This window comes from Aplidium turbinatum, chromosome 15, assembly GCF_918807975.1.
Source record: "Aplidium turbinatum chromosome 15, kaAplTurb1.1, whole genome shotgun sequence".
Classification (NCBI taxonomy): domain Eukaryota; kingdom Metazoa; phylum Chordata; class Ascidiacea; order Aplousobranchia; family Polyclinidae; genus Aplidium; species Aplidium turbinatum.
In genome coordinates this window covers 15,335,167-15,362,685 of record NC_137486.1, presented here as the reverse complement: position 1 = coordinate 15,362,685, position 27,519 = coordinate 15,335,167, and the positions used below count along the sequence as shown (strand labels likewise).

Here is a 27,519-nt window from a genome sequence, read left to right as displayed (position 1 = left end):
CAGTGAAATAAGAGGCTCACCAATGGAGATTTTGGTAAATGAAGGATCCACTTCAAGTTCAGTAGCAGTGTCTAGCATTTTTCCAATCTTGCCTGTCCACTTGTTATGAGACAATGTCTTCCCATCCAGTTTTGTGATCAAGTGACGTAAGGGTAGCTCATTAGTGTGTAGAGAACAAACCAACCAGACCAGCTTACGACCAAGTTTCACCTCTACCCAGTGCATGCAACCACCCCCCCAACCAGTATTAGCGTTCGTTGAATCACCTCCAATGGCTTGCAGATTGTTATCAATACCCTTCTTCTTAATGAAATCAACGAGATTGTCTGCAATAACTTCTGCTGGTTTTTTCTGTAAGCTTTTCTCAGGAGTGAAATTGTACAAATATCTTCTACCTGGCTCACTACATACACAATAATGCTCTTCTTTAATGACGCTGGGGAACTGACGATCGGAATTATCTGCTTTTAGCATAACTTTAGTCATATCTTGACGACCATCAAAGAAAATACAGTCAATTTCACCCCTGCTACAACGATCATCAAACTCTTGATCTAGAAACTTCATAACTTTTTCTTGGGCCCTCTTGACTTTACTATAATCAATTACAAGACTCTTGTCTTCTTCACTGATCAAACCAACATCTATTAAGGCAGCGGTGGAGATGGCAGCTGCGGCACGTAGGCCAACACCATATCTGATACTTTGCATGGCAACATTACGTATCTCTAACGTGCTGTAGAACTGCTTGTTGCTATAAGCGGAAGATGCCGATGTACTTGGCATTTGAACTGTGACTTCCTCATCTTGAGTTTGAGCACTGTCACTTTCATCATCTGAGAAAGTAAACGAAACATCTGACTGACAGTTTTGCCTGTATTTATCTATCCTTCTTTTCTCATCTTCTTCCCTTTTCTGCCTTTTAACTTGCCTCTTATGCTCTGGCAGATCTGGTAATGCAATCTGATGTGGTCCAATTGAACCAGTCTTTTCCCTCTGACCTTTAATGAATGTTAGTTCTATCAGAGGGATCTTCATTTGGTTAGGGCAAATACAAATAACATGAGTTTCTTGTTTACATCCGCCATCTTTTGGGCAACCAAATTCAAAACAGCTAACAATTTTACATTTGCAGTTAAGAATGTCGAAGAGTTTGTCAAGTTTTGCAGTAAACTCTTCTTTGATCATCAGTTTTCCTCTCCGAAGAGAAATGTTTTTTGCCTGCTCCCAGCTCTCTCGAATCTTTCTGAGGACAGTAGCTTGCGAATTTAGCACAGGACTTTCAAATAACCTGTTTGCTCGTTGCCATTTTTCTATAACTTGTGGGTAAATATCTTTAGCAAGAGCAGCTGTCGGATAATTTCTGACATCTTCGCAACTTTGTTCTCTTACCAGTAAACCAAATCGCAAAACATCTCGAAGAGTTGGAAGCTCTGACGGCAACAACTCCCTGCTTGTACCAATGAAGTTACTCATATGTGTGAATGCACTAAGCCTCGTTCTCTTGGAAGCCATTCAAACAGTAACAGAAATCTTTGAACTCGAAAACTTTAAGAAGCACAGTAGCAAAATGTCTTCGTTCTCTTCGGTAAACTCAGCTGTATACCGTAAAACGGGGGGAATAGGAACATGGGGGTGAATAGGAACAAATTTTAGACTTAGAATATTTTGCATATTTCCTTATATCTGTTTATATATTTTTGCAGGCTCGCATGTTATTTTGGTTAGGCATTATATAGAGTGTAGAATAGCATAAGCGTTTGATCTGTACTTCGACAGACTTACTGCTGAGCAGAGATTTTTTCTTGAAACTTTTTGGAGTGTTTTTTGCAACCGTGAAAAACTTCTATTCCCTGACGACGTTGAGCAGAGGTGGAGAACTTTCATATTGCCAAAGACCTCGGCCATAGTAAGTAGTTTACGCTTCATGGTAATTTTCAATTAAAATCCTAACAAAATTTTGTGCTCATGAATTTCATTTTTTTCAGACAAATTTTCGAAATTTTCGGGGAGAATAGGAACACGCCAAAAGAACATGCCACGAACATATAAATCGGATCCTCGAGGAAAAACATACAAGAAACATACTCCAGAAGCAATCAATCAAGCTCTGGCAGATCACCGTCGTGGAATGTCCTTTCGCTCATGCTCAAAAAAATATGGGATTCCGATTGCAGTCCTTTGCAGAAGAGCCAACAATCCCAAAATGAAGACTCAAGGGGGGCAAACTGCCTTAGATCAAGAGTTGGAGACATATATGGCACAAAGAGTAGCTACGTGTGCTACATGGGCTTTCCTTTGGACAACTTCGACATCAGATTCATGGTAAAAGGACATCTAGACAGACGTGGTGTTTCTATTCCACGTTTCAAAAACAATTTGCCAAGCAAAGATTGGGCCGATTCATTTGTTAAAAGAAATCGTGAGATTGTGTCTTATCGGATTTGTCAAAACATAAAGCCTTCAAGAGCATCGTTGTCGCCTGCCATTGTCAAGACATATTTTTCTAATCTTGCAGTGTCGATTGCTGGCATTCCACCAGCCAACATCGTGAATTACGATGAGACCAACTTAAGCAATGACCCAGGGAGAAAAAAGGTCATCACTAAGCGAGGCATCAAATATCCAGAAAGAATCATGGATCATAGCAAATCATCAATATCGATAATGTACGCTGGCTGTGCAGACGGCACTTTGCTTCCGCCATACGTTTGCTACAAAGCAGTTCATTTGTATGAATCGTGGACAGTTGGAGGGCCATCCGGTGCTCGATATAATCGCTCTAGTTCAGGATGGTTCGAAATGCAAACCTTTGAGGACTGGTTTGTGAGCATTGCGCTTCCGTATCTGAAAAATCTGGAAGGGAAAAAAATAATGATCGGAGACAACTTAAGTTCTCACTTGTCTGCTGAAGTCATAAAACAGTGCGAAGAAAACTACATTGCGTTTGCATTCTTGCCACCAAATTCCACCCACATCCTCCAACCTCTTGATGTTTCCTTTTTTCGACCTCTTAAACGTTCCTGGAGGAAAATACTGGAGAAAGAAAAGCGCAACTGCAAAGGTTCGGCTGGCCTTTCTAAAGATTCATTCCCTTCCCTCCTAAATACGTTGCACAACGATGTGTATAACAATGCTGCGTCAAATCTGAAGTCTGGTTTTGAAAAGTGTGGAATTTATCCTTTAAATGAAGACAGGGCTCTTTCCTCACTTCCACATCGCAGTACCGGTACCGAACCAAATGATGGAGATTCGTTTTCTGCAGTGGATGATACCTTAATTTCAGTATTGGAAGGAATGCGTTACAAAGCTAATGCGCAACACAAAGCTCAAAAACGGAAACGGCTAACTGTGGAACCCGGAAGAAGTGTAGGAACGGCCGATGTTCCTTCATGTTCTGATCAAGGTGTGTCACCGGCACAAACTTGTATTAACACCGAATCAACAGAAGTGGACGATTTTGAGGAGGATGATATTGTTGAGATAAATGCGGCAGGAGATTATGTAATTTTTAATTATGAAGGGGAGGTTTTTCCTGGCCAGATCATAGCTGTGGAAAGCGAAGGCTGCTTAATTAAATCTATGGTAAAAAGCGGCTTCCATTGGAAGTGGCCGAAAGACGAAGACATCCTCGTTTATCCTTTTTCAGATGTCAAAAGGAAAATTGCACCTCCACTGGTCAGGAAAAGGGGCATATTTGCTGTACCAGAACTCGATTCCGTTTGGGGATTTTGAACTCTGATATTGATTGATTGACTGCATGGACTTATTTCTTGAGTAACAATAAAACTTCGTTTAAATGCAATTATGTGTGCATTAGTTGCTCTACAACTCCCACATGCGGTTGTCATATTGTAGATTATAAGCCACAAGTCGAAGCATGTTTCTTTTAGCAACATCAGTTGGGTTTTATAGGAACAAATACTTAAAAAGCAAAAGCGTTCCTTTTCACCCCGAAGTGTGGGGTGAATAGGAACATCACTTATTTGTCTCTGCTTTCTAAACGTAGTTACTTTCCAACTAATCTGGTTGTTACACGTATACCTAGTGTTGATGTACACATTTTGGAACTATTGTGGTATTGGTTAAGTCGGTACTTTCAAAACAGCATTACAAAATACCTCCAAATTGTTCCTATCCACCCCATCTTACGGTATAACACTCAATCCAACATAAATCTACTCCTGAAAGTAGTTTTAACTTAACTCGAAGTAATTCACGTCCTACAAAAAATTCATAAAAGGACATGACACTTTTTGGATTATGCATTGTTTAATTAAAGCTAAGAAAATGGTGTTTCATCCTCACCACTTCAAAGTTTATTGTAACAGTAACACTACCGCAAACCTGTAAGTCTTAATTGCAAAGATAAACTTACCTTGCCAACAATAGTAAAACTTCTCACACGCTTATAATAGTAAAACTTTCACAAAACGTCATAACGCTTGCTAACTACTTTTATTTTTGCTACAACCAGCCCCCAACAGATGCAAATAATGCATCATTATTACGCAGTAAGGTTAGCATTGATGTAGATACAGTTGTTGCAGCAAAATTCTGTGTTACGTCACAGTTGGAAAAGAAAACTTACTAATTCCTATCAGCAGGAGGAAAACTTGAAGAAGCAAGATTTCGATAAGCTATTTACCGAGCTAAACTGCTTTATTTTTCGTTTAAAAGGGTATTTTTAGAAGTTTTACACCAAGCCACAACTTTTTAGCACCAGTCATTGTTGGGATTTGGCAATTGAAAAAATCAACACGCCCTAATGAGAGAGTGCAGACTCGACGACCTCCTACGCCTTCAGGGCTACGGTCTTTCGCACTCTTTCATTGGATGCACACTGTCAGTTTTTGTTTTATGTATGTTTCGGCGTTTCGCATCCAAACAAAAATAAAATGACCAACCATCCATCCATTCGCGCAACATTTGCCGATGCTTGACATTTGTCACATTAAAAACAAAGCAGCTGACTCGATGACTGATATAGTCTTTTGCTGCTTCATTGCTCAAGCGCACACCCCGAGTCAAACCACAGCGGTTTGATCTTGAGGCTTCTTCGTTCCATAAGTCACGCGCTCACCAACTGAGGTATCGGGGCGCACAGTTTGCTTAATATCTGTTCAGATCATATCATAATAAAATGATATCATATAAAGAGTCACCGGGTAATAAGAAAAATGGTCACGATATGCCACTGGACAAAACTATATTAGGCAGTAGGCTATGTGTTGAAAAATCTGGTGTAGTTTTGCAGCGTCTTGTGAAAGCTAAACTATCACAAGGTTTTTCAGATAATAATTGGCATTTTTTCCAATTTTTTGTCAATCAAACAAGATTGACTTCTTAAGAGGCTAGAATAGACACTGACAACCACAACCAGTGTAACATGGCAGAACGCAGAGCCATGTTGGTGACCTTTTCTGTGATACTACTGATAAACATATTTTAGAGTCTGGCAGCACTGACTTCAAAATTTGTGAATAAGAAAGCTTTTGAGGATTTCAGATTTCAGAAAGAAATACAAGATTTAGATTTTGAAAGAAAGAGTAGAATCAGTGGCGTAGCTAGGGGGGGGGGGGCGGTCCGCCCCGGGCGGCACGTTTGGGGGGCGGCACTTTCAGACAGGACGTTTTTTTTTTTTTTATAATGCAAAAGTACACGAAAAATAAAAGCAAACAGAATGGCAACGTTCAAAACATCTTAAACATCTAAAAACGTTTCAAATTTTCATGAATTTTTCTGCCGTTATGTTTTTAATACGTTACAAAATACCTATTAGCTTTTATTAAGCAGAGGCGGAAACATGCTCTTCAAACTTGGGTGGCCTTGTAAAAGGTTACAAATTGATTATTTTAATTCTGCAGCAGTTTTTGTGCTTTTGCATTCAGTATATTACTAAATTATAGTGGTCAGTGGCGTAGCCAAGAGGGGGGGAAGAGGGTTGGGGGTTCAACCCCCCCCCCCCCCCTTTTGAGAAAAACTAAATGGAGAAAACTGAATCACTTTTTGAATTTTACGAAGCAGATCTGCCGTGTATACACGCCCTTGCTATTATATCTGAACTGCGTATATGTGGTATCGATGTCTTTTCAATTCTTCCCAAACCAGCTTGCCAAAAAGTGCTGTAAGTGCATTGCCATTTTGCCCGCAGTCAACGTTTCCAAACATTAATATTTTACTCCGCATTCTGGCTACTCTTCCAGTTAGCCTACCACTTGCACCAATGAAAGATCTTTTTCTGCTCTTCGAAGACTTAAACTTATTTAAGAAATTCAACCTCTGAAAACCGATTAAATGGTTTGGCTTTGCTTAATCTGTATAGAAAATTGGTCCCAACTGTTGAGGATGTCATTAACAAGATGTGTGAAAAGGTTCGTCGACTTCCTTTTTCCCTTTAGTTTCATCAGTATCAATGATTTTTTGCATTCTTATTGCTTGTGTTGATGAATTCTTCATAGCTGTTAGCTGTAAGCATGATTCTACTAATTCGACATGTTAAAGCAATTCTGGTGCTTTATCTTTTAAAATGAGTAAGAACTTGTGTGTCATATGCTTTATAATTCGAATGACCTTTCATATAGCAGGGTGTGACCGCTCTACAACTGTTCAGTATCCATGGTATGCAGCTAACTTGTGCAGTCGATGGAAACACCGCAATATCTACAGCTGTGAAAAATTGCACTAACCTTTTATAGCCTATACCCGATTCCAGTGATTCGTTATACAAAACTGGAATATATCAAAAATAAAGTAACTTCTTTGTCTCAAAGCTTTTTGTCTGACACTCATTAAGATGTATGACGTCTATGACGTTACATTTTTTAAACTTCGGGTTAACTTTAAAACATAAAAGTTAGTGACTTACCGGAAGAAGATCGTTTTTTGGATCAACTAAGGAGAAAATTGATAAATAATAAAACTGTAATGATCTCGCAAAAAAAAGCAATCAACCTATGTCTCTAAAAAAAAGTTTGCCTAATTTTAAACGAAACTGCATTAAAAGAGCTAGTTTTTCCAATACCAAACATTCAAATATCTCAGTCAGGAATTAGCAACAAGAAAACATAAAGACTTCAGCTTTATTTTCGAACAATGCCGAAGAAAACATGATCTTATTCTTTTGCTATGCCACCGGACAGCACCATTTTACAGGAATATTCATACCCACATTTTTGTTGAAAATGCTCTCAGAATGCACCAAATTCAAAGTAATTTTTCAAAATTTTCTGGGGGAGGTCCCCCAGATCCCCCGCCGCTTCGCCCGACGGCTGTCAAAACCTCTCCCTTTCACAATTCCTGGCTACGCTACTGATAATGGTACGTTCGTCTGACTTTACACCGCAAATTGAAAATAGCACGTTGCGTATTGCAGTGCTGATAAAAAAACGCATTTCATTTTCACATGCTTTTTCTTGAAGGGGCGGCAAAATCTGAATCCGCCTCGGGCGGCACATTCCCTAGCTACGCTACTGAGTAGAATGTAGGTGCTAAAAATAGATTCTTGCCTGTCATATATTAGCGCCATACAGACGTTCAACTGTATTTTGATACAAAAAACTTATATCTTCAACTTTGGGACTACCGTACAGGCGTACATTGATTACTTTGGGTTTATGAAATTGGGTTTATTGTATTGTATACCTAGGTCGAAAGATACCAACTACTTGCATAAAACATGCGCTGGTTGCAGTATACCTAAATTATCAGTTCAACGTATTTACTGCAGAATACTTGGGTTGAAGACTTACGTAATTACAATATCCGTTACATAATTACAATATGTGTGTGTGTATTAGTTTGTTTTTGTGATGTTGTTGGGTTCAGTCGTGTTCTCAAATGCATTAAGAATTGGCGTCCAGTTGTTTCAAGAATGAGGAGGTTTTAAAGTATCAGGTTTGGTAGCCATGCTTAACTATAATTATCGATGCATAATTAATTAATTATATTCCGCAATATTACATCCTTTCATGCACGTCTTAAACCATTATGGTTTTGCCACCTTTTCCTTTTGTTAGTTTTGTTACTAATACTGTATATATATTTTTTTCACAATATCATTTCTTTTGCATTCTGACAAAGAAAAATAAATCGAATTGAATTGAAAGGACCTTGGATCTCATATAACATTAAATTAATACAGTGCACTGGTTGCAGTAGTTCAGAGATGCGGTATGTAGCTCAGCTTGAACAGTTTTTTGAGTGTTCACCTTTTCAGCAAGCTTTGAGCATGTAGAGCTTCTTTAAGACCATATATGCTGACAACTCAAGAAAGGAGTTGATGTTTGTAAGTGACTATAAGGACCTTGATGTACCGGTACTAATTATTATCAGTACTTATTCAGAAAACACATAGAAAAAATAGTTTCTACTAGAGCTAACAGTGTGGTGGGACTGATTCAGCATTCTATATCTAATTTTGATGCTGTAGTGTTTGTCACTGTTTTTAAAGCATTAGTTTGTTTGATTTTGGTATAGAACAGTTTGATTTAGTTTCCAACATATAAGTAGGCTACTCTGCAGCTGTAGTAGAAATATTCAAAGGTGTGTAAACACATTGGTACTTGGATTTAAGGAGTTTATCATATCCTCCAAGATTGGAAAATTAAACTTGCATACGGTACTTTTGCATTTCAACGTGTTCGCCATAATATTATTTAATGTATAAATGCTTAAATCGTTTATATATGATGTAAATTATACTGTACTGTTTCAAATGTATCCAAATACCTATATTACAAGAGGCTATAGCTTAAAATTGTATAAGCCACAAACTACGTAAAGGCTAAGAAGTAACTGTTTCACAGTTCGTGTGATAAATGCTTGAAATAATTTACCACCAACAGTCAAAAATGCATTTAGCCTAAATGCATTCAAAGCGAGGCTTGACAATTATTGGAGCAAGGATCCATTGAAATTTACTTGAAATCATCATATGACGTACCGGCTGGGTTTTTTTTTTCAGTCATTGACCGATTTTTTTAGCAAAATGTCCGAAAAGAATATACTGTAGTCAATTCTGTCAAAATGTTTGAAAAAATATATAGTCAATTTGGTCAAAATATCCGAAAAAAATATAATCAATTCGGTAATAGTTTTGGTTTGCGTTATTTTCGAACGTGTTAGTGTGCAACAAAAGATGTCTGCGGCCGAGTGTTCCAAGGTTGAGTTTCGCTGATGAACGTTGATGAAACGTTTGTCTGTTCTAACTTTTCTCAGATAAAACACGACAATGTTTCTCAGTGAAACTTAATGTTGTAGCTAGTCAGGAAGTGCAAATTTTGGTTTGTATCAGCTACTTAAAAGGAAATATTTTCATCAGAAAAAATGACCGAAATAAATAAAAAATGACCGAATTTTTTCAAGTCATTTCGGACAAATGATCGAAAAGTCAAAACGAAAAAAAAAAACCAGCGTACCGGTACCTATTTTATTATGTGACAATACTATTGTGCTATGCATATATGACTGTGTTTTGTTTTACATGTTGTGCTCTCATAATTATCTCATATGATGGCTTATTTATGGTATGTTATCAGATATTATTAACTGAACTAGTTATGAAAGTGTAGCTGTTTAACCTAATTCGATAGCAATTGCATTATGTATATATATACATCACAAAGATAAAAAAGCACCTCAGTGCTTAAAGTTACAACATTTAGGATATTATTATTATTATTATAGTCTATTGGTACATATTAAAAAAATGAGAAGAAACTATGGGGGTGTCTTGATTCAACCACATTCAAGGCTTTTTCTTAATACAAGTCGACAAAAGTTTTAAAATTCAAAGAAAATGAAGGGGTGTACCAGCAAACATCTATAGGATTGGCCCATGATACAAGAGAAGGATCCACACTTCGCAGAGAATACAAACTGATATGCATGAATCAACAAGTGATTAAAAAAATAACAGTAACCTCCTAAGTACAATAGTACATGTAGCTCCACACAAAGTGAAATTTGCATGACTCTGTGTTATTTCTAACTCTTAACTTAACTATTTTCTTTACCTTTAACTTATGTTATTGCTTCTTAGTTATTTCTTTAAAAGTATATAATGTCTAAAAAGACATTATTAAATGTAATTATACATGTCTTTAATAATGTCTTTTAGACCTGATTTAAAAAAAAAAAGAGTCAAAAGTCATGCAAATTTCACTTTGTGTGGAGCTACATGTACTTGAGAGGCTAAAGTTTGCTAAAAAAAAGCGAACACCCACAAAAATAGCTACCCCACTGGAAGGATCTTGCTTGACTTGCTGCCTCATAAGCATGAAGAAGAATTAATAAAACTATTCATTGGTGTATACATAAAGCAGAGTAAATGTAACCTGGGGTGTTAAATTCACTGAGTAGGTTTGTTTAAATGCTGCATGGATATTGTATATATGCATATTAGTGATTGTGATCACTTCATTTGTCGTAACAAAGTTCAGCTGTACAAGGTCGGATCATCGCAGCACTAAAGCAGAAGTCAACAAGCTATTTTGAGCAAGGGCCGCCAGGTGACTGTAAAAAGATGCTTCAGGCCTCAAAACAACTTTTTTTTCTGGTGGCCAAACATGTCCGACTGAAGCAAGCTGTTTGGCGGCCAAGCACGTGGCGGATAACGGAACTTCGACACGCATCAACACACAGTCTTCAAAATTAGCACATTTTTTCCTTTGCAGAAGCGAAAAATATACTAGAGTAGTCTATCACGACCGCATTGTTTGATTTGTTGTGATGTAACAATGCCAAAAGTAGCGATAAAGCGAGCTACAAGATACGCACGTCGCACGCTGTTACAGTAATTCACGTTAAATAACTGACGGGGGGGAAAGTAAGTTAATTTTGTTGGGTTGATTCAACGTTCGAGTCAGCACAAATCAATTTAGTTTTTCTGGCGGGTTATATTGCATAACAACAATGCCCAATAAGAAAGTTACGTTTATTTTACATTAATTCGACATCTAGCAACGTTGAATTATCATAAAATAATGCCAATTGCTCAACCAGGTAACGGTAACAAAGTAATAGCTCCCTGCGAGAAGATTGCTTCGATTTACGTATACACTAACATAATTTCGGCACAATTGGGATACTGCAAAACAACACAAAGTCTGTTAGTTAAAGAACTAGCTGCCAGAATCGTAATCATCAGATGCTGTATCGAAGCACGAGGTTGTCGCGTCATCACTGGAATCAGACACATCAAGAGGCTCATCGCTTGGCTGTAAATCTACACCGTCTTTGCCGTTCGCAATGAAGCGTCCACGTTTTGCGGCTTTCGGGCTTTGATACCAATCTACACGCCTCTTTCTTTTTCATAGAGATCCATCAGGGTGTTGACTAAGGAACAAATCTATGGCTGTGCCATAGCGACTGGGAGGAATGTCTAACCCTAACCTTACAAGCGCTCGTGGGGCCTCGACATTTTATTGCTGACTCTAATGCCCCATTTGCCGACGCTAATTTCAAAGACTGAATATATCACATCAATAAAGTGTATTGTGATGTCACTTGCATTCTGCGGATGTCAGACATCAGCTGCTTGGTCAATCAATAATGTTAACAATTCAAGCATAGACACTAAGACAGGGTGTATTTCGATTTATTGGATACTTTGACTGCTTTCTAATCCTTTGTGATTATAAGTGGCAAAGTACTTTATTCACAAGGCCGCTTGCGTAAAGTTTTCTCGGAACTTCATGGCGGACAAATGCGGCCGACAGAGGGCGAGACCCGGCGGACAAAATGTTGGTTTTTGTAGGTTAATTGCGGCCATGGCTGCGATGGCCGCCTTCAGTTTTGAAGCCTGTGCTTGTGGGCCAAGTAACTATTTTGTTTAATACAGTCTGCAACTTGGGATGATTTAACAAAGTGGGTGTCGTTTACTCAGTTATGTGCAACAATTGACACATTCAGTTGTTGCAGCCAAATAGGAAAAAAATGGAGAAAAACTCAGTATTTTATAATCACAAACTCCCACAGTCACGTATACTTATTAATCTTTGAGAAATCGATATTTTTTAAACATTTTATAAAAAATATGGCTGGGAAATTGCAAATTAAAACTTAAACACTTCAGATGGTGTCAACTTTTGATGGAATTTTTATTCAGTGCTAAACCACATTCTTGAGCAGTTTGGCAGCCAGGTAGACACACTTTTTGGGTCAGAACTGTAACCTGCAATTTGGTGACTCTTAGACTAAGGTATCACAATAACTTCATGTCCTTTATTCTTTTTCAGCTTCAACAAATATGTCATTTTTTTTGACATAATCATGTAAAAACTTGTCTCTATATAAACTCATGTACAGGTCTGTTAAGATGAGAGTTGTTCGAGGTATGAACTATAGATTTGGAAGTTTGTTTCGTTTAGTGGTGTTGGGATTATGGATTATGTCAATGTATGTAACCTACTTTTTTGCATCTTCCCAACCTTCAATTGAAAATTCTCGGCAAGCATCTCACTACAACCGAGTTATCAAGGCAGCAGCCCCTATCCATGAATATGGTTATCAGGATAAGGTACTGTATGCATTCATGTGGTTGATTGAATCTTTATCCTCAGACTGGAAAAGCTTTTTGCAGTACTTAATGCTGGCGGTTTTGCATACTTGTAGAGGCTTTGAATCACTGGCGCAGTCCTGGTCACTGAGATTGACAGAGTGAAGTTTCCAATTGTTGAAGTCTTGTTGCTGGGGAATTATTTCATCCATTAAATGCCGCCGAATGGAGAGCAGCAGTTCCGTGCATTGCTCAAGTGCACACCCTGAGAGTCGAACCAGCGCCACTTAATCTTGAAGCTTCTTCATTCCAGAAGTCACGCACTAACCAACTGAGCTATAGTTATTTGAAAAGGAAATGTATTTGCTAGGTCTTTGTTTCTGATTTTATTTCTCTTTTACCATAATGTTTGTTCCCATGTGAAGGCAATAAAGTGGTTATCGTACGTGCCTTACTTGCATGGTCAATATGTTTTCATAACAATCAAACTTTAAACTTTTGAACACATTTAAAATCGTAGCAATGGACAATTATCGTTTCTAGCACTAGTTGCAACGTTCATCTGATGAAAGTGAAAGTAAAAGAACCTGTTCATTGTTGCTTTTACTTTCACTTTCATCAGATAAACGTTGCAACTAGTGCTAAAAACGATGTATGTAGCGTGTAACAAAAAGTTGTGGGACTGTGGGTATATACGCTGCATTTTCATACCAATTAAATTGCTCTTGTGACAATGGTTATGATTGAACTTATTTGGGAATTGGCATATGTATTATTTTCTGAAGTTATGCCAATCTATGTTATTTACACAATTAGTCAAAAGCAGATATGTTGTTGTCATTTTGTGTAAGTTGTTTTAGCTTCCTTGACAACCATATGATACTGTTGCACTTTGTTAGTTGTGTTTTTTGTTTGTTGTAAAGAATGCAAACAATAGTGAACTTTTTATCTGTATACTGCATTATACATGGATGGTACTGGTAGACACATGAAAAAAAGGGGTCCACGTCTTTTAGGCGCAGACAGTTAGGCGCTGGTCAAATAGGCGCGCACACTGTGGCGCTTGTTCATTTAGGTGCTATTCCTAGTAAAGTATATATACAGATTGTATCAGCTCAGCTTTGGCAAAACCTAGTCGGGTTTTCACTTAAGCCTGAATATAGGCTACGGTATATTTTTACTGATGTTTAGTGGTAGTTATTATTTGACTTATACAACTAAAAGTGAACTCAGTCATGTTTGGAAACTTGAATAATTTATTGATAAAGCTTTCGTCGACGCAAACCTGGACTAACAACAACTAAATGCCGAACACGCCCATTAAAAAAAACAATATATTTTTCTGTTCAATATAACATTTTGTGTGAATTTGTGTGAAAAGCATTGGCGGTTTAAGCAGCTTCACTTACCAAAGCCATGACGTATTTTTCTGTTCAATACAACATTTTGTGTGAAAAGCATTGCTGGATAAAGCTGCTTCACTCACTGAAGCCATGACTAACAACAAATAAATGCACGCAGATTAACAAAACAACATATTTTTTTGTTATAACATTTTGTGTGAAAAGCATTGCCCTACCTGCCAAGCTGATACAATCTGTATACTTTACTAGGAATAGCACCTAAATGAACGGGCGCCACAGTGCTCCGCACCTAAATATCCAGACGCCACAGTGTGCGCGCCTATTTGACCAGCGCCTAACTGTCTGCGCCTAAAAGACTTGCTCCCAAAAAAAGCGATGAAACATATTTTATGATTGGAAAATAATATCATTTATCTTCCTTAGGGTCTTACTTATGACAAGATGATGCCTTTAATCTTTATTGGAGGAATGCCAAGAAGTGGGACAACATTAATGCGAGCAATGCTCGATGCTCACCCTGATATCAGATGTGGTCAAGAGACTCGCATTATACCGAGAATTCTTGGAATGCGTGCCAACTGGCTAAAGTAATTAATATCTAAAAGTGCTTAGTTTGCTTGAAAAACTGTTCACTTAATATCTTTCTAAACAACATTGATTTCTGTGCTATGTGCTAAAACAGTTTGATGAGATAACGCTATATTGCCCTATATTTAGAGTAATTTGATATTTTAATGAAAGAGTATCATATAATTGATTATTTTATATGTACACATTTTTCTGTCTTGCATCTTGTAAATTTGTGTTTTTTTTGTTATTTTCAGGTCGCCAAAGGAAAGAAATCGCTTGGAAGAAGCAGGAGTATCAAGAGATGTGATTAATGCTGCTGTTACCCAATTCATTCTTGAAGTAATTGTAAAACATGGTCGTTTTGCCAAACATCTTTGCAACAAAGATCCTTTTACTTTAAAGTCTTTGAAGTGAGTGTTTACTCATATTTTTTCTGAATTAAAATATCACCTAGATCAGTGGTTCTCAACCGGGGGTCCGCGAAGCATTTCCAGGGGGTCCGCAATTAAATTAAGATTTTAGGAAATTATTTGCAGTATATTATCGTGTTTTTTTGGTAATAGGATCGAACATTTGCTTAATTGCCTATTAAGATGTGACAATAGCCTACAAAAACTATTTTGATTCATCTCCTGTAGACCTATTGTGATAAATACGAGTTATGACACCACAATGATAAATACGAGAACGCAGCTACAGTGATTTCAAGGGCATGTGGTCGCGTTCTCATTTGAAGCGAAGTAGCTAGTTGTTCTACAGCCAACGTGTAACAAAGGAGATTGTGTTGCTTACTAAAACTAAACCAGTATGGCTAAATCAAGAAAGTACTCGGAAAGTTATCTTGAAATGGGGTTTACCTCAGTGTCAGAGGGTGGCAAGGAAAAACCGCAATGCGTTTTATGTTATGCTGTCCTCAGCAACGAAGCAATGAAGCGATCAAAGCTAAAGCGTCACTTGCAGCAGACACACCCAGAGCATACCGAAAAAGATTTGCCATTCTTCCAAAGGCATAAATTGTCTTTGAAACGGCAAAAACTGGATGCTAGTGGTTATTTTCAACAGCAAAGCACTGCAAGCATAGAGGCTTCTTTTGAAGTGGCATTACAAATTGCCAAGCCAAAAAAGCCTCATACGCTGGGAGAAACGATTGTGAAGCCTTGTGCTTTGAAGATGGTAAAGTTGATTTTGGGCGAAACAAACGCAAAGAAAATTGAACAAGTGTCTTTATCTAACGACACTATTAAAAGACGCATTTCGCATATGTCGACAGACGTCAAACAGCAAGTTATGGAGGAAATCAAATCTTCTCCCATGTTTTCTATACAACTCGACGAATCAACAGATGTCGCATCATGCTCGCAACTTTTGGTTTTTGTTCGATACGTACATATGAAAGACCTCAAAGAAGAATTTTTGTATTGTAATGTTTGTTTGTTTTTGTTTTGTTTATCTTTATCCTGCATTGCGGGAAAGCGGACTTGAGCGCTATGCATCGGTGTACGCCTTCCGACATACACCTGACCCACGCTGCAGCCGACGGCAATGTCTGTTTCCGGTTGTCTACTCTTTTTATGACTTAAATTTGGTACTACCCATTACTCGAAATCGATCACTAGGTAGAGGCAATTATCGTAAAGTTTCTTGCCCAGAGAAACAACAGCAAGCGCGTGTGGCTGGAGTCGAACATGCAGGCTCTCGACTGCGAGCCCAACGCGCAAACCACTCGGCCACGGCTGCCGAGTGGTTTGCTTTGAAAACTACAACTACGGCCCAAGATGTGATGGACAGCGTCTCAAAGTTTTTCGAAACCGAAGGCTTGCAGTGGGAAAAGCTCTGTGGCGTACGTACGGATGGAGCACCGGCAATGCTGGGATGCAAATCTGGGTTCCAAATGAAAGTTAAAGAAAAATCTCCTCGAGTCATAGGAGTACATTGCATGATACATCGATATACGCTTGCTTGCAAAACTCTTCCAAGTTCTTTGAAGAATGTACTTGATTCTGTAGTGAAAATAGTCAATTTTGTCAAGAAGGGCGCCACCACCTCTCGTCTATTTAAACAGCTTTGCAAAGAAATGAACAGTGAGCATGAGACTCTTTTATTTTATACTGCAGTACGATGGCTTTCGAAAGGAAATGTTGTTGCTCGCTTCTTCGAGCTTAGAGTCGAAATCAAGCTGTTTTTGGAAATGGAAAAGAAAGATACCTTCATCAACCTCTTCAGTGACGAAACATGGTTGCAGGGTCTGGCTTATTTGGCTGACATTACGGAACAGTTGAATAAGTTTAACTTGAGACAACAAGGGCCTGATACAAACATTTTGCAATTCAAAGACATTTTGTGTGGATTTGTAGAAAAGATACAAAATTGGAATCGCAAAGTTAATCAGGGCAACTTCGCAATGTTTGAAAAGCTCTCTGAATTTGAATCTGCAAGTCTCAGTGCACAAATAAAACCGGAAATTTACAATCGCTTGAAAAAGAATTTCAGAAATATTTTCCTGATCTGACAGAAGGAGTTGGAGCATTTCAACGGAATCCATTTTCTCCTGTGATAAACATGGCAACTGTTCCGGAGGAAATTCAATATGAACTACTGGATTTAAGGAATGATTCAGCCAGTCATGAAATGTTCCTGGAAAAATCACTTTCTCAGTTTTGGTGCTCCATTGTGCCGTCGTACCCAAAAGTATAGATGGAAGCATTACGTGTTATTGTTCCATTCGCCTCCACTTACCTTTGTGAAAGTGGATTTTCTGCTCTCGTTCATATCAAATCCAAGGCTCGTAACCCACTAAACGTCGAAGACGATATGCGTCTAGCGTTATCAAAAACACGACCACGTATTTCAAGACTTGCTTCTGTTACGCAACAGCAGAAATCCCATTAAGTGTATTCGATTTGACAAAATAAATGAAAATGTCCACTAGTTTTGTGTTATTTTTGACTTGGTTAAATCTGTGTGGAACAATAGGTTGCCGTTTAAGCTATAAACTAAAATTTTAAATAAAAAACTTTTGAGGGGTCCGCGACCGCTTTGAGAGCACCAAAAGGGTCCGCCAAGACAAAAAGGTTGAGAACCACTGACCTAGATGGTATTAACTATATATAAAAGAAATCATGAGTTTAAAAAATGCTTTGTTATTGTTGTGGTAGACCTATCCTATATGTTGTACAGCATGTCTTTCTTACTGTTTACAGGATAACTGTATTGATAAATTTAATTTAGAACTTTGGATAAGAAGTTATTTTTACTATACCACAGACAGAGGTTGGACAACAAATTAGTGAGATTGAGTGACATTATTTACACAACACAAAAAAATAGCATACACAATAAGTTTAAAAGTACGGTATTGTAAAAACCCTACCCTTTTATCAGTATAATAATGCGATATATTTGAAAAGAAAAACAAAGATAACTGTGAATAATATTAAATAACTACGAAAGATATCACATTTAGTTATACAAGCAGTTAAGTAGAACAACGTTTGAAACAGATACAAAAGTTGTCAAGACTTTTCTGAACATTTACCAGAATGTAGTCACAAGACAAATGAGTGGTAACAATATTAACAAACTGTTCAAACTTCTTTGAAGTTCTCTAGTAGTAAACAGATGGAGGAGATCTGCCTGACTATCTGAGCGGCTACTATGCTGCGACGATCCTTTGTCCATTACTAACTTAGTTGGTCTGTCTGCACTGTCTAAGTACCAAAGGATCGGTCAACACTCAACAGTCTAAATCAGTGGTTCTCAACCTTTTTGTCTTGGTGGACCCCTTTTGGTGCCTTCGAAGCGGTCGCGGACCCCTAAAAAATTCTAATTGAAATTTTGCTATATCGCGTCTCCTTATTGATTGATTGATTGATTGATTGAATTTTTATCCTCGGACTGGGAAAGCTTCTTGCAGAGCTTAATCCTGGCAGTTTTGCATACTTGTAGAGGCTTTGAATCACTGACGCAGGCCCGGTCACCGAGATTGTCAGAGTGAAGTTTGCAATTGTTGAAGTCTTGTTGCCGGGGAACTATTCCATCCATTAGATGCCGCTGAATGGAGAGCAGTCCTTAACGTGCGTTGCTCAAGCGCACACCCCGAGAGTCGAACCAGCGCCGCTTGATCTTGAAGCTTCTTCGTTCCAGAAGTGACGCGCTAACCAATCGATGTAATCATATGTTGCATAATGTTAGGCCTACATAAGTTTCGAAGCAACACACTTAGAAGAATTTGCTCTATTCGCAACGTAATTGATGAGATTGACGAAATTATGTTATGACTTATGAACTATATGTTGGCACACAGTATCAAACATCAGTAATTTATATGCTCATTTGATGTTTTTCTACAAATTTTATCTAAAGTTAATAGAACACTTGCGACCGTTACAAATTTTTTTTTATTTGTAATCAATATTAGTTCGTTATAATCGCAGTCCTTGCAAAACTGTGAGTGGTGATAGACTGCTGACTAACGTTTGCATTTCTAAGTTAATCATTGATCAACAACCTGATGTATCAAAAGAATCAAGTTGAACATAGCTTTATATCTTTAGTTAAAAAACCTCTACCTTTGTGCCACGTCCTTTGAAATTTCAAACGATGCACCAGTGCGTTGCGACTTACAGTTTGAGAATCACTGTAGGTTAATATATAAACAAAGCACAAACAATTTTTAAATTTCGTAATTTATCAATAATGCTGAAAACTCGGAAACTTTCGCGGACCCCCTGAAATCGCTTCACGGACCCCCGGTTGAGAACCACTGGTCTAAATACTTTATTAGAAATCGATTTCATGAGAGGCCGTAGCCCTCACATCTTCAGTCTCGTATCTTTCAGTCTCGTATCTTCAGTCTCGTATACGAGACTGAAGATGTGAGGGCTACGGCCTCTCATGTAATCGATTTCTAATAAAGTATTTAGACTGTTGACCGATCCTTTGGTACTTAGACAGTGCAGACAGACCAACTGTTCAAACTTTATTACAAAACAGAAACAAGCGTAATTTAATGCAAGTTTAGCAGAAATGATGCTCAGCATACAGCTGTTCCTTGGAGGTGGGGTTACATCCTTTTATTTGTGATGTCTTCTGAATTTTAAACTCTGATTGACAATTAAGAATGATTTGAAAAGCATGTACAGTAAAATTGACATTAAAATAAGTGGTACCGTATCATTTGTAAATATGATCTTTAATTGCACTATCTGTGTTGGTATACACTGCTAAATTGTGTTTCTCCCAATGTTGTTCATGAATTTACTTATTCATGTGACGATTGACATCTGTACAGCTATGATTGACACGCTGATTTTTTGGCTGCGTGTCAGATCACAGAAACAATAAGCAGGAACTACTTGTTATTATGTATGGTTATAATATTCTCTGTCATTTAGGTATTTGAAGGAGTTATTTCCTAATGCTAAGTTCATATTGATGTTGCGGGATGGACGTGCTACTGCACATTCTATAGTAACCAGAAAAGTCACTATTTCTGGCTTTGATATCTCCAGTTACCGGTAGGTTGCTATGTTTTATATATATAATATACTTTAAAAGAAATATTTCACATCTTTATGTGTGTTGTTTACATGACAATGCAACAGATACGTTATAACGTGTTATTATGGTATTGGAAGTGTAGCACTTTGCTATCCAATTAGTGTTTTTTTGCTGTATATAAAAAGCTTTTAGCTAACTAGATAATCATTTAACTGAACAGTGCATGCAGAACTAAATATTTTTAGAGTACCGGTATCTGTAGAACAACTGCCAATAAGCAATTTTGTTTTTTTATTCCTTGACAGCTTGGTATAATGAATGTGCTGTATATTTTAACTGACACGGTGGTTACAAATAAACCCAAAAACATAACGATTTCACAGCATCGTCGACCAGCGAGTGAGCTGACGTGAAATGGCACAAATTGTTGGCATGTTTTTATTTGCCAAGTCACCCAACAGTGTTTAAACCGCACTCAGGAAAATGTGTATGAATAATGTATGTTCTGAGACACTTCGTTTCTGCATATGAAAAGCATTGTCTGTGTGCACTTGCGTTTAACATGCGCTTAGACGACGATGAAACACAACTGCTAATCGTTGCAGGGATGTATTGACGAAGTGGGATCGAGCGATTGAAACCATGTTTGCCCAATGTAAAGAAGTTGGTGCTGATGTATGCCTCCCAGTGCATTACGAACAGCTGGTTCTTCAACCAATATCGGAGACCCATAGAATTCTCTCATTTCTTCAGATTCCCTTTAACAATGCTGTGTTGCATCACGAAAAGCACATTTCTAACATTTCCTTATCAAAGTAAGTACTCTGTTGATACGAAGGCCCCACGCTTTAAATTAAGATGTACTCATCTGAACAGGAAATCACTCATTCCAACAGCATATCAGTCCTTTTTTCCCGTTTACTTACGGAATGTTTATGTTGAGTCTTTCCTAAAAGACCTGTTTTCTGTTTCGGGTACTACCAGCATATCGCATCAATATTGTTTTGACCGATTTATCAACTGACATATAACTCAAATCAAACGTTGTATTATTATATTTCGCCATGAAAGAAAACCAGAGAATTTTAATGTAGAATGGCTTTAGATGAGGTTTACCACTGCATTACTGTGCTTTTGGTGAAACCACCGCTCAGCAGGCAGATGTGCAGCTTCTGTTTGACATCCTGATTGTTTTGTTTATACACCACCTTGTCATGGCTTCCTCATAAGTGGTTGCCATTACTTTCGATACTTCCTTTTCCCCTTTAAACATCTGCCGGGTAATGTGTTAAGTGCGACGCGAACAATAAAATCCGTCATTTTTACATTGATTCAACGTCTGCAGACGCTGAATCTAATGAAGGATTTTGCTGTCCGGCGATTGTGTTTGCATTTACTCGAGCTATGTTGCAAAGTGCTGGACTCACTGAGTACCGGTATCCTCGTTAATTTCAGCACCAAAATAAACTTTGGAGACCTAAATGCACGTCAACATAAAGGCGTTTTTGATCCACTTTCGATATGTTTATACAGTATTCTTGTGAAGACAAGTTTGGTCTGAATGCAACACCTAGTTCTTGTGCAAATCCCATAAGTGCCGAAAAAACGACTCAGTGTACGTTACTTGGTTTGAAAGTCCTTTTTGTCTGATTTCTTTATCTGATCTGCATTGTTTGTGTTGCTTTGATCAAGAAAGCGAAAGACTCCCGTCTCTCGTGGACACCGCAAAAGTATTTCAAAGTTTGTTAAATAAGGATTTTTGAACAATCCAACAGCGTCATGATATCACGTGGTATTTTTGAACAGGTGTCAATTTTCAACTGAGGCATTCACACATGTATCATGTAGGCCTATGCTTGTTGAACGTGACGAATCTTTGTTTTAGGTGCGATGAGACATAATGTCATTTGTTTTTCAAGAATTAGCGTTAAGCGGTAGAAGGCGTAAGTGGCCTCCAAAACAGTGGATGGTAACTCTTGCAAAGCTACGATAAAACAATAGCAGCCAGCCCAGCAACTACTTCTTTGAACCAGAAAAACAAATTTTTGATGTGGTATTGCTGAATTCATACTTTGTGTAATGTGCTTTTCTCTTTTCTGCTTTTTTCCTCCAGAACTGTGCTTTAATTTGATAACAATGCATTTTTAGTGTTATCTTGTCGCAAGAGGTAAATCGATATCAGAAATATCTCAACAATATATGACGTCATACTAAGGCAAGAAAATTGCTTTTGACCGAGACCAATTGCAAGAACATCCCAGCCAGGAAATCGCTCCTTGTTGCATTGATTCAATATCTGCAGACGTCAAATCATTTTAAAATAGAAACGATTTATTGACTAGGGTCTCATATATGGATTGATTTGGCATCGACCTTTCTTTCACCTTCAACGTTTGGCAATAACTTGATTACGTCAACAGCTTTAATGAGAAAATCAACATGGGATCGACTTTGTGGTGATTGGTCAGTTAGTGTCGAGCACCTTCCAAGAATATTTGATAAATGCTGAACAATCAGCACTCAAGCAGAAGGTTGTTTCCTTTTTTTCCTTGAAGTACCAGTGACTTGAAACACTGCTGGCTTTTGGGGTCTGAAACTTTCAATGGCAATGAAATGTCCCAGATCTTTTTTTACACTGATTCAACGTCTACAGACGTTGAATCAATGTGAAAACGGTTGATTTGCGGTCTGAGGTGGAGCGGAAATGGTGTTACAATAGAATTGACGACCACTTGCGTTAGATTCTGGCGAAGCTACTTTATTTTCTTGCCTTCATTGTGATGATTATATTTCGTTCAATCATTTCTACTTTCCTTTTTTTGAGCTTGTCTCAAGCATGGATGACGCGGATCAATTTCCTTCCCTCAAAATTAAGATTGATAGTCATGCAGCAAGTGTTATCGCAGGAGACCGGTTTGATTACTTTGAATAGCTTAAATTCAAAACAATGTAAATGTAATCAAAGCAGAAGAAGAATATTTTTTCCTCCATAAACTTAAAAAGTGAGATCTTCTGTGACGACTGGCGACTTGTGGATTAGGCTTTAGTTCTAACTTAGTTGCGTGCGTACAGTGACTGTCTCTTATCAGCTGATTTTAGTGCTGTAAGCCTGTTAGAAGCAGAAGTGCTTGTTTCAACGCACGAGCCCTACCGCATGTATTGTGTGTATTGAATAGTTTCAAACCGAACCTTTAAACAATTGACAACCTTTTTTATTGCAATTGTTACAATTGGAAGCTTTTTTACATGGATCACATTAAGTCAACAAAATGCTTTTCTAATGTAAATTGTGTACTTTTGTATGTTTCACCAGTCGGTCTGTTTTCACCAACTGCATAATCTTAGTCCACCGCCCAAATGGACTCTTTGCAATATCACATCAAACTATTGATTATATGTGCCAAAGAAGTAACAACATGGCGGTGTAATACCGCGCGGACACCAGTTGACTACCGTTCATTCACACGGGCAAGGGAGACGTCGATAAAATGGATTGCTTGATTATATTGTTTATCCACTGTTTTCCAAATATCTTTTTTCTCTGTTACATTTGACTTTTCTAAGCCGACAATAAATCGATAATAATTAGTGGACGATTTTCTTTTGATTCGATTAATATTTTTTCTACAGCGTCGAGAAATCGACCGATCAGGTTCAGCGACCGCTGTATCTCGATGCACTAAGTAGCTGGTTTGGTCACCTTCCAGAAGACGTGACTCGCGATATGGCTCAGATCGCTCCCATGTTACGGAGAATTGGCTACGATCCATACGACCCAACGCCGAAATATGGCGAACCGGATTCATTAGTGCGTAACAAGGTAAACGTCGCAAAAACATAGCGTTAGTTACTGCTGTAGACTAGCCTTGGTACTGATACTTTGGTATGAGTGGTGTGCGAAAATTGCCTTTTTTGTCCTACTGTACAAATCTCTCCAAAAACGACAAAAGCAGTTTACAAAAATTTGTCATGAAATGCTGGTCGTCTACTTACCTTACACGGTGCCCTTTTTATAGTTTTTTTTTTTATATCACCTGTGGTTTTGGAAAAGGTTATAATGTGGTCAAACGACGCAAAAAAAACTGATAAACGATTGTTTAGGTTAATGTTAAATGTCTGTCGTCGTTTTCTTAATCAATGCATCCGGTTGTGCTTATACTATTTTTTGTTTACATATGATCGATATCTTCCTCAATTACCTGATTAATGTGTGCTTTTATAATGCGCTGTTTATCTCACACACATGCTTTGCTATCTACGTTTTACAAAACAGACAGTGTTTTTGTTGGTATTAAAGCAATGGGGTATACTTATGTACTGTCTTATGACACTCTTGTCAATGCATGTTAGCTCAAAACTCAACATTCTGAAAATAGACACGCTTTTTAGTACATACTTTTTAAACAAGTATTCTTTTTCTCCAGACGAGACTTGCGGGATTCAAGACGTAACAGAACCAAAGGTACTGACTACTCGGGCTTTCTAATATTGCCAAACTGTAACATTGTTTCGGTGGAAAACGAAACTATTTCTGCATTCCATCAATGTTTTACAACGTTGGTTGTTGAAAAATAGCTCAATATATCAGCAAAGCCAACATGATTTTGAAAGACTACTGCAGAGTTATCTTAGTTTGGAGTTCACCAGTGTTCCAGTGCCTTTTCGGTGGCCGATTGCAAATACCTAGTCATTCAACGTTTATTTGCTATTCTGATGTTTCAAAGTGAAGTCAATTGAGTGATTTTTTTATTTTTCAGCTAAAAAAGCTAGTTGCATATGTTGATATTATACTAAAGTAAAATTTTGGTCAGTAGCCAGATTTTTATCGAAGTTGTGTCAGAGTGTTGCCACTGATGTACGTTGTTGTTGCAGTATTTGTTCTCAGTTAGCATTTTTTGTTATTTTTATGTGTTTATTGTATAATCAGATGTTGTGTCTACATCTGAACAAACTGACTTTGTTGGTGAAATTCGTGGTTGCATGTTTTTACTTTTCTGTTTTGAACTATTATTACGACAGCTTATCATACGACTAACAATCAACCTTTAAAGACGTGTCAATTTTGTCAACTTGGAGAACAATCTGTTGCATTTTTTTCATCAACTGCTTACCCCAGATAGCAAAATCTGTCATTTTACATTGATTTAATGTCTTAAATCAACGAAAAACGACAGATTTTACTGTCTGAGAGTGTCTTTGCTTCGATTTAGCGTATTTGCATTTTCTCGGTCGATTGCATGTTTAATTTTATTGAAAACTTGAAGTTGCCCATAAACTGTCATTTTCTGCGCTAATCAATTAAGGCTAGCTTTGTTATCGAGAAAATGTCACTGAAACATGCGACGAGAAATGCCTTTTTGTAAACTATCTCGCAAAACATTTCGTCATGTTGTAATCATTGCAAGGATTAGAGTTGGCATGTTCTCGTAAATGTGTTTTCAAATTTTTCTTATTCTTTGCCATACTTTGCTTTGACACTGTTATAATCTAGCCAGCAAAACAGTCCTTTTTATAAATTTTATTTTTGTACGTCTACAGGCGTTGAATCAATGTAAAAAGGACTTGTTTGTTGATTAGAAACTGCTCTTTCTGCTTCTATTGTAACGCTGCTGCTGTTTGTATGTCTTGTATTGATTTTCATCATCAACTAACATAAAAGTGATGTTATATTTCGTTGTCACGTTTGCTTTGTAGTTTGCTAATACTTGTTTTTCGTTTGCTCACATTTGCTCATTCTTGTATTTTTAGAAATTGCTTGTGTTCACTTCTTCCCTTTGTTTTTATGGTTTTAAAATATCTCACGATGTGATTCGGTGAAGTTCATTACTTTTTCTTCAGTGACTTTCTCAATCATTTAAAAACTACTTGAAAACCTCGCGCAATTCGTTGCATTCTGCCATCCATGTCTTTACTTTTTTTTGCCATTGCGGTTGACTCAGTGACTCATTCCTGTACCGCTTTGAAAAAAGCTTCACTAATTTCACGCAAAACGATTTGCTGAACCGGCACAAATTCTCTAACAAATGGCTGGTCCCACACATTACTGGTTTTTATGTATTCAACTTGGAATGCGTAAATTGATGTTACTGCCATCGAATCATCGCTCTCTTCTGCGAATCTGTACCCACACAGTCACCATATAAAATAGAAAACAGTCGCTAAGAACTTAAATTGTCTACCACAGTCGACTGCCGTTGTACATGTCGTAGAAAGCTTCTTTCCAATATATGGTATCAAAGAAGAACTCTATTCAAGCAGATTCTTGTTTCAAGCTTAGCCAAAAACTTCATTTTCATGTTATCCTTGCCACTCGTAGGTATTGCAGAAAGGAAGCGGTTAAAATCTCATGCAGCGACAACAAGAGAAGTATTTTGTTGCACCGAGCCTAAGTATTGTTTCTCTGTTCATGTTAGTTTGGTACGACGTTGACAAACTTAAAAAAAGATAGCCGAATCCTCGCGCAGTGGTCCTCTAGTCCGAAAAAGATGCTGATTTCAAGGAATAGCATCTTTAGTTAATTGTTGGTTGATGTATTGATGTTTAGTTTAATTCTATTTCAAGTTGTGGTTTTATGTTTTCACTGAAATTCCTCTTTAGGGACCTAGTTTCAACGTCATGTTCAGTTCTAGTTATGTGTTGAAACAAGGCAATGGCAGCTTGTCATCTCAGTGGATTCTCCGCTTGGGAGCGGTCACAGAATATCTCATATCTGAAACAGTTTCATATTATTCATAGCATCAACATCAAATTTACTGAAACCCAGACGAAGGTTTGAAATTGTCCTTGGACATTTTCTTCAAACTTTCAACATTATGAATTATACTGAAAATTGAATGAGGCTGTTCACCAGGCATTAAATTAAATGATATGAGATGTTCTACTGGTGCAAATTAAGCTAAACTATCACAAGATGTATACAGTGACAATCTGCTTTTATTCCGACGTTTCGTCAATCAGACACGACTGACTTCTTCAGGGGGCTAGACCAGGTAGTGACTACCTGTCTAGCATGGCAAAACACAGGACATATTGCTGAAAACAACTAAACATGCAAAATGAAAATTCAACTTCTGGACAAAAACTTATCGCGCGCAAATTTCAAACTTTGCGCGCGATAAGTTTTTGTCCAGAAGTTGAATTTTCATTTTGCATGTTTAGTTGTTTTCAGCAATATGTCCTGTGTTTTGCCATGCTAGACAGGTAGTCACTACCTGGTCTAGCCCCCTGAAGAAGTCAGTCGTGTCTGATTGACGAAACGTCGGAATAAAAGCAGATTGTCACTGTATACATCTTGTGATAGTTTAGCTTAATTTGCACCAGTAGAACATCTCATATCATTTAATTATGAATTATAGTTCAACTTTTTAGAAGTGTTTTTTCAAGAAGACACCACCATGAAAAACTAAAACGATATTACATCACCGCTTCTGTATACCACATGCGGTTCAGCCAAGCCGGTGAATCAGTGATCTTCTTGCTGCCGTAGAACAAAAATTATTCAGTTCAAGGGTGCTTTGACTTTCTCATTGACGTGGTAGTTTACATGTCATGCTCCAAAATCACGAATACTTTATCACATTTGCACAA

At 37.7% G+C, this 27,519-nt stretch overlaps 2 protein-coding genes across 2 annotated transcripts; both read left to right on the top strand.

The window, feature by feature from the left end:
* Positions 1 to 12,274: 12,274 nt before the first annotated feature.
* LOC145784377 (protein-tyrosine sulfotransferase 2-like) lies at positions 12,275 to 26,900 on the top strand. The gene is made up of 7 exons (XM_082596185.1): positions 12,275 to 12,520; positions 14,287 to 14,450; positions 14,688 to 14,843; positions 19,827 to 19,949; positions 20,538 to 20,747; positions 23,563 to 23,752; positions 24,357 to 26,900. Exons 1-7 carry the CDS (start codon positions 12,302 to 12,304, stop codon positions 24,381 to 24,383), a joined length of 1,089 nt encoding a protein of 362 aa, XP_082452311.1. The 5' UTR covers positions 12,275 to 12,301; the 3' UTR covers positions 24,384 to 26,900.
* LOC145784656 (protein FAM200C-like) lies at positions 15,241 to 15,915 on the top strand. The gene has a single exon (XM_082596523.1). The coding sequence runs from the start codon at positions 15,241 to 15,243 to the stop codon at positions 15,913 to 15,915; it is 675 nt and encodes a 224-aa protein (XP_082452649.1).
* Positions 26,901 to 27,519: the final 619 nt, after the last annotated feature.

What these genes read in the sequence shown, in the direction of transcription:
- LOC145784377 (XM_082596185.1), top strand. Translation starts at nt 12,302, where the DNA reads ATGTACAGGTCTGTTAAGATGAGAGTTGTTCGAGGTATGAACTATAGA. An exon ending in AATATGGTTATCAGGATAAG is followed by an intron (nt 12,521 to 14,286) that starts GTACTGTATGCA and finishes TATCTTCCTTAG; the next exon opens with GGTCTTACTTATGACAAGAT. An exon ending in ATGCGTGCCAACTGGCTAAA is followed by an intron (nt 14,451 to 14,687) that starts GTAATTAATATC and finishes TGTTATTTTCAG; the next exon opens with GTCGCCAAAGGAAAGAAATC.
- LOC145784656 (XM_082596523.1), top strand. Translation starts at nt 15,241, where the DNA reads ATGGCTAAATCAAGAAAGTACTCGGAAAGTTATCTTGAAATGGGGTTT.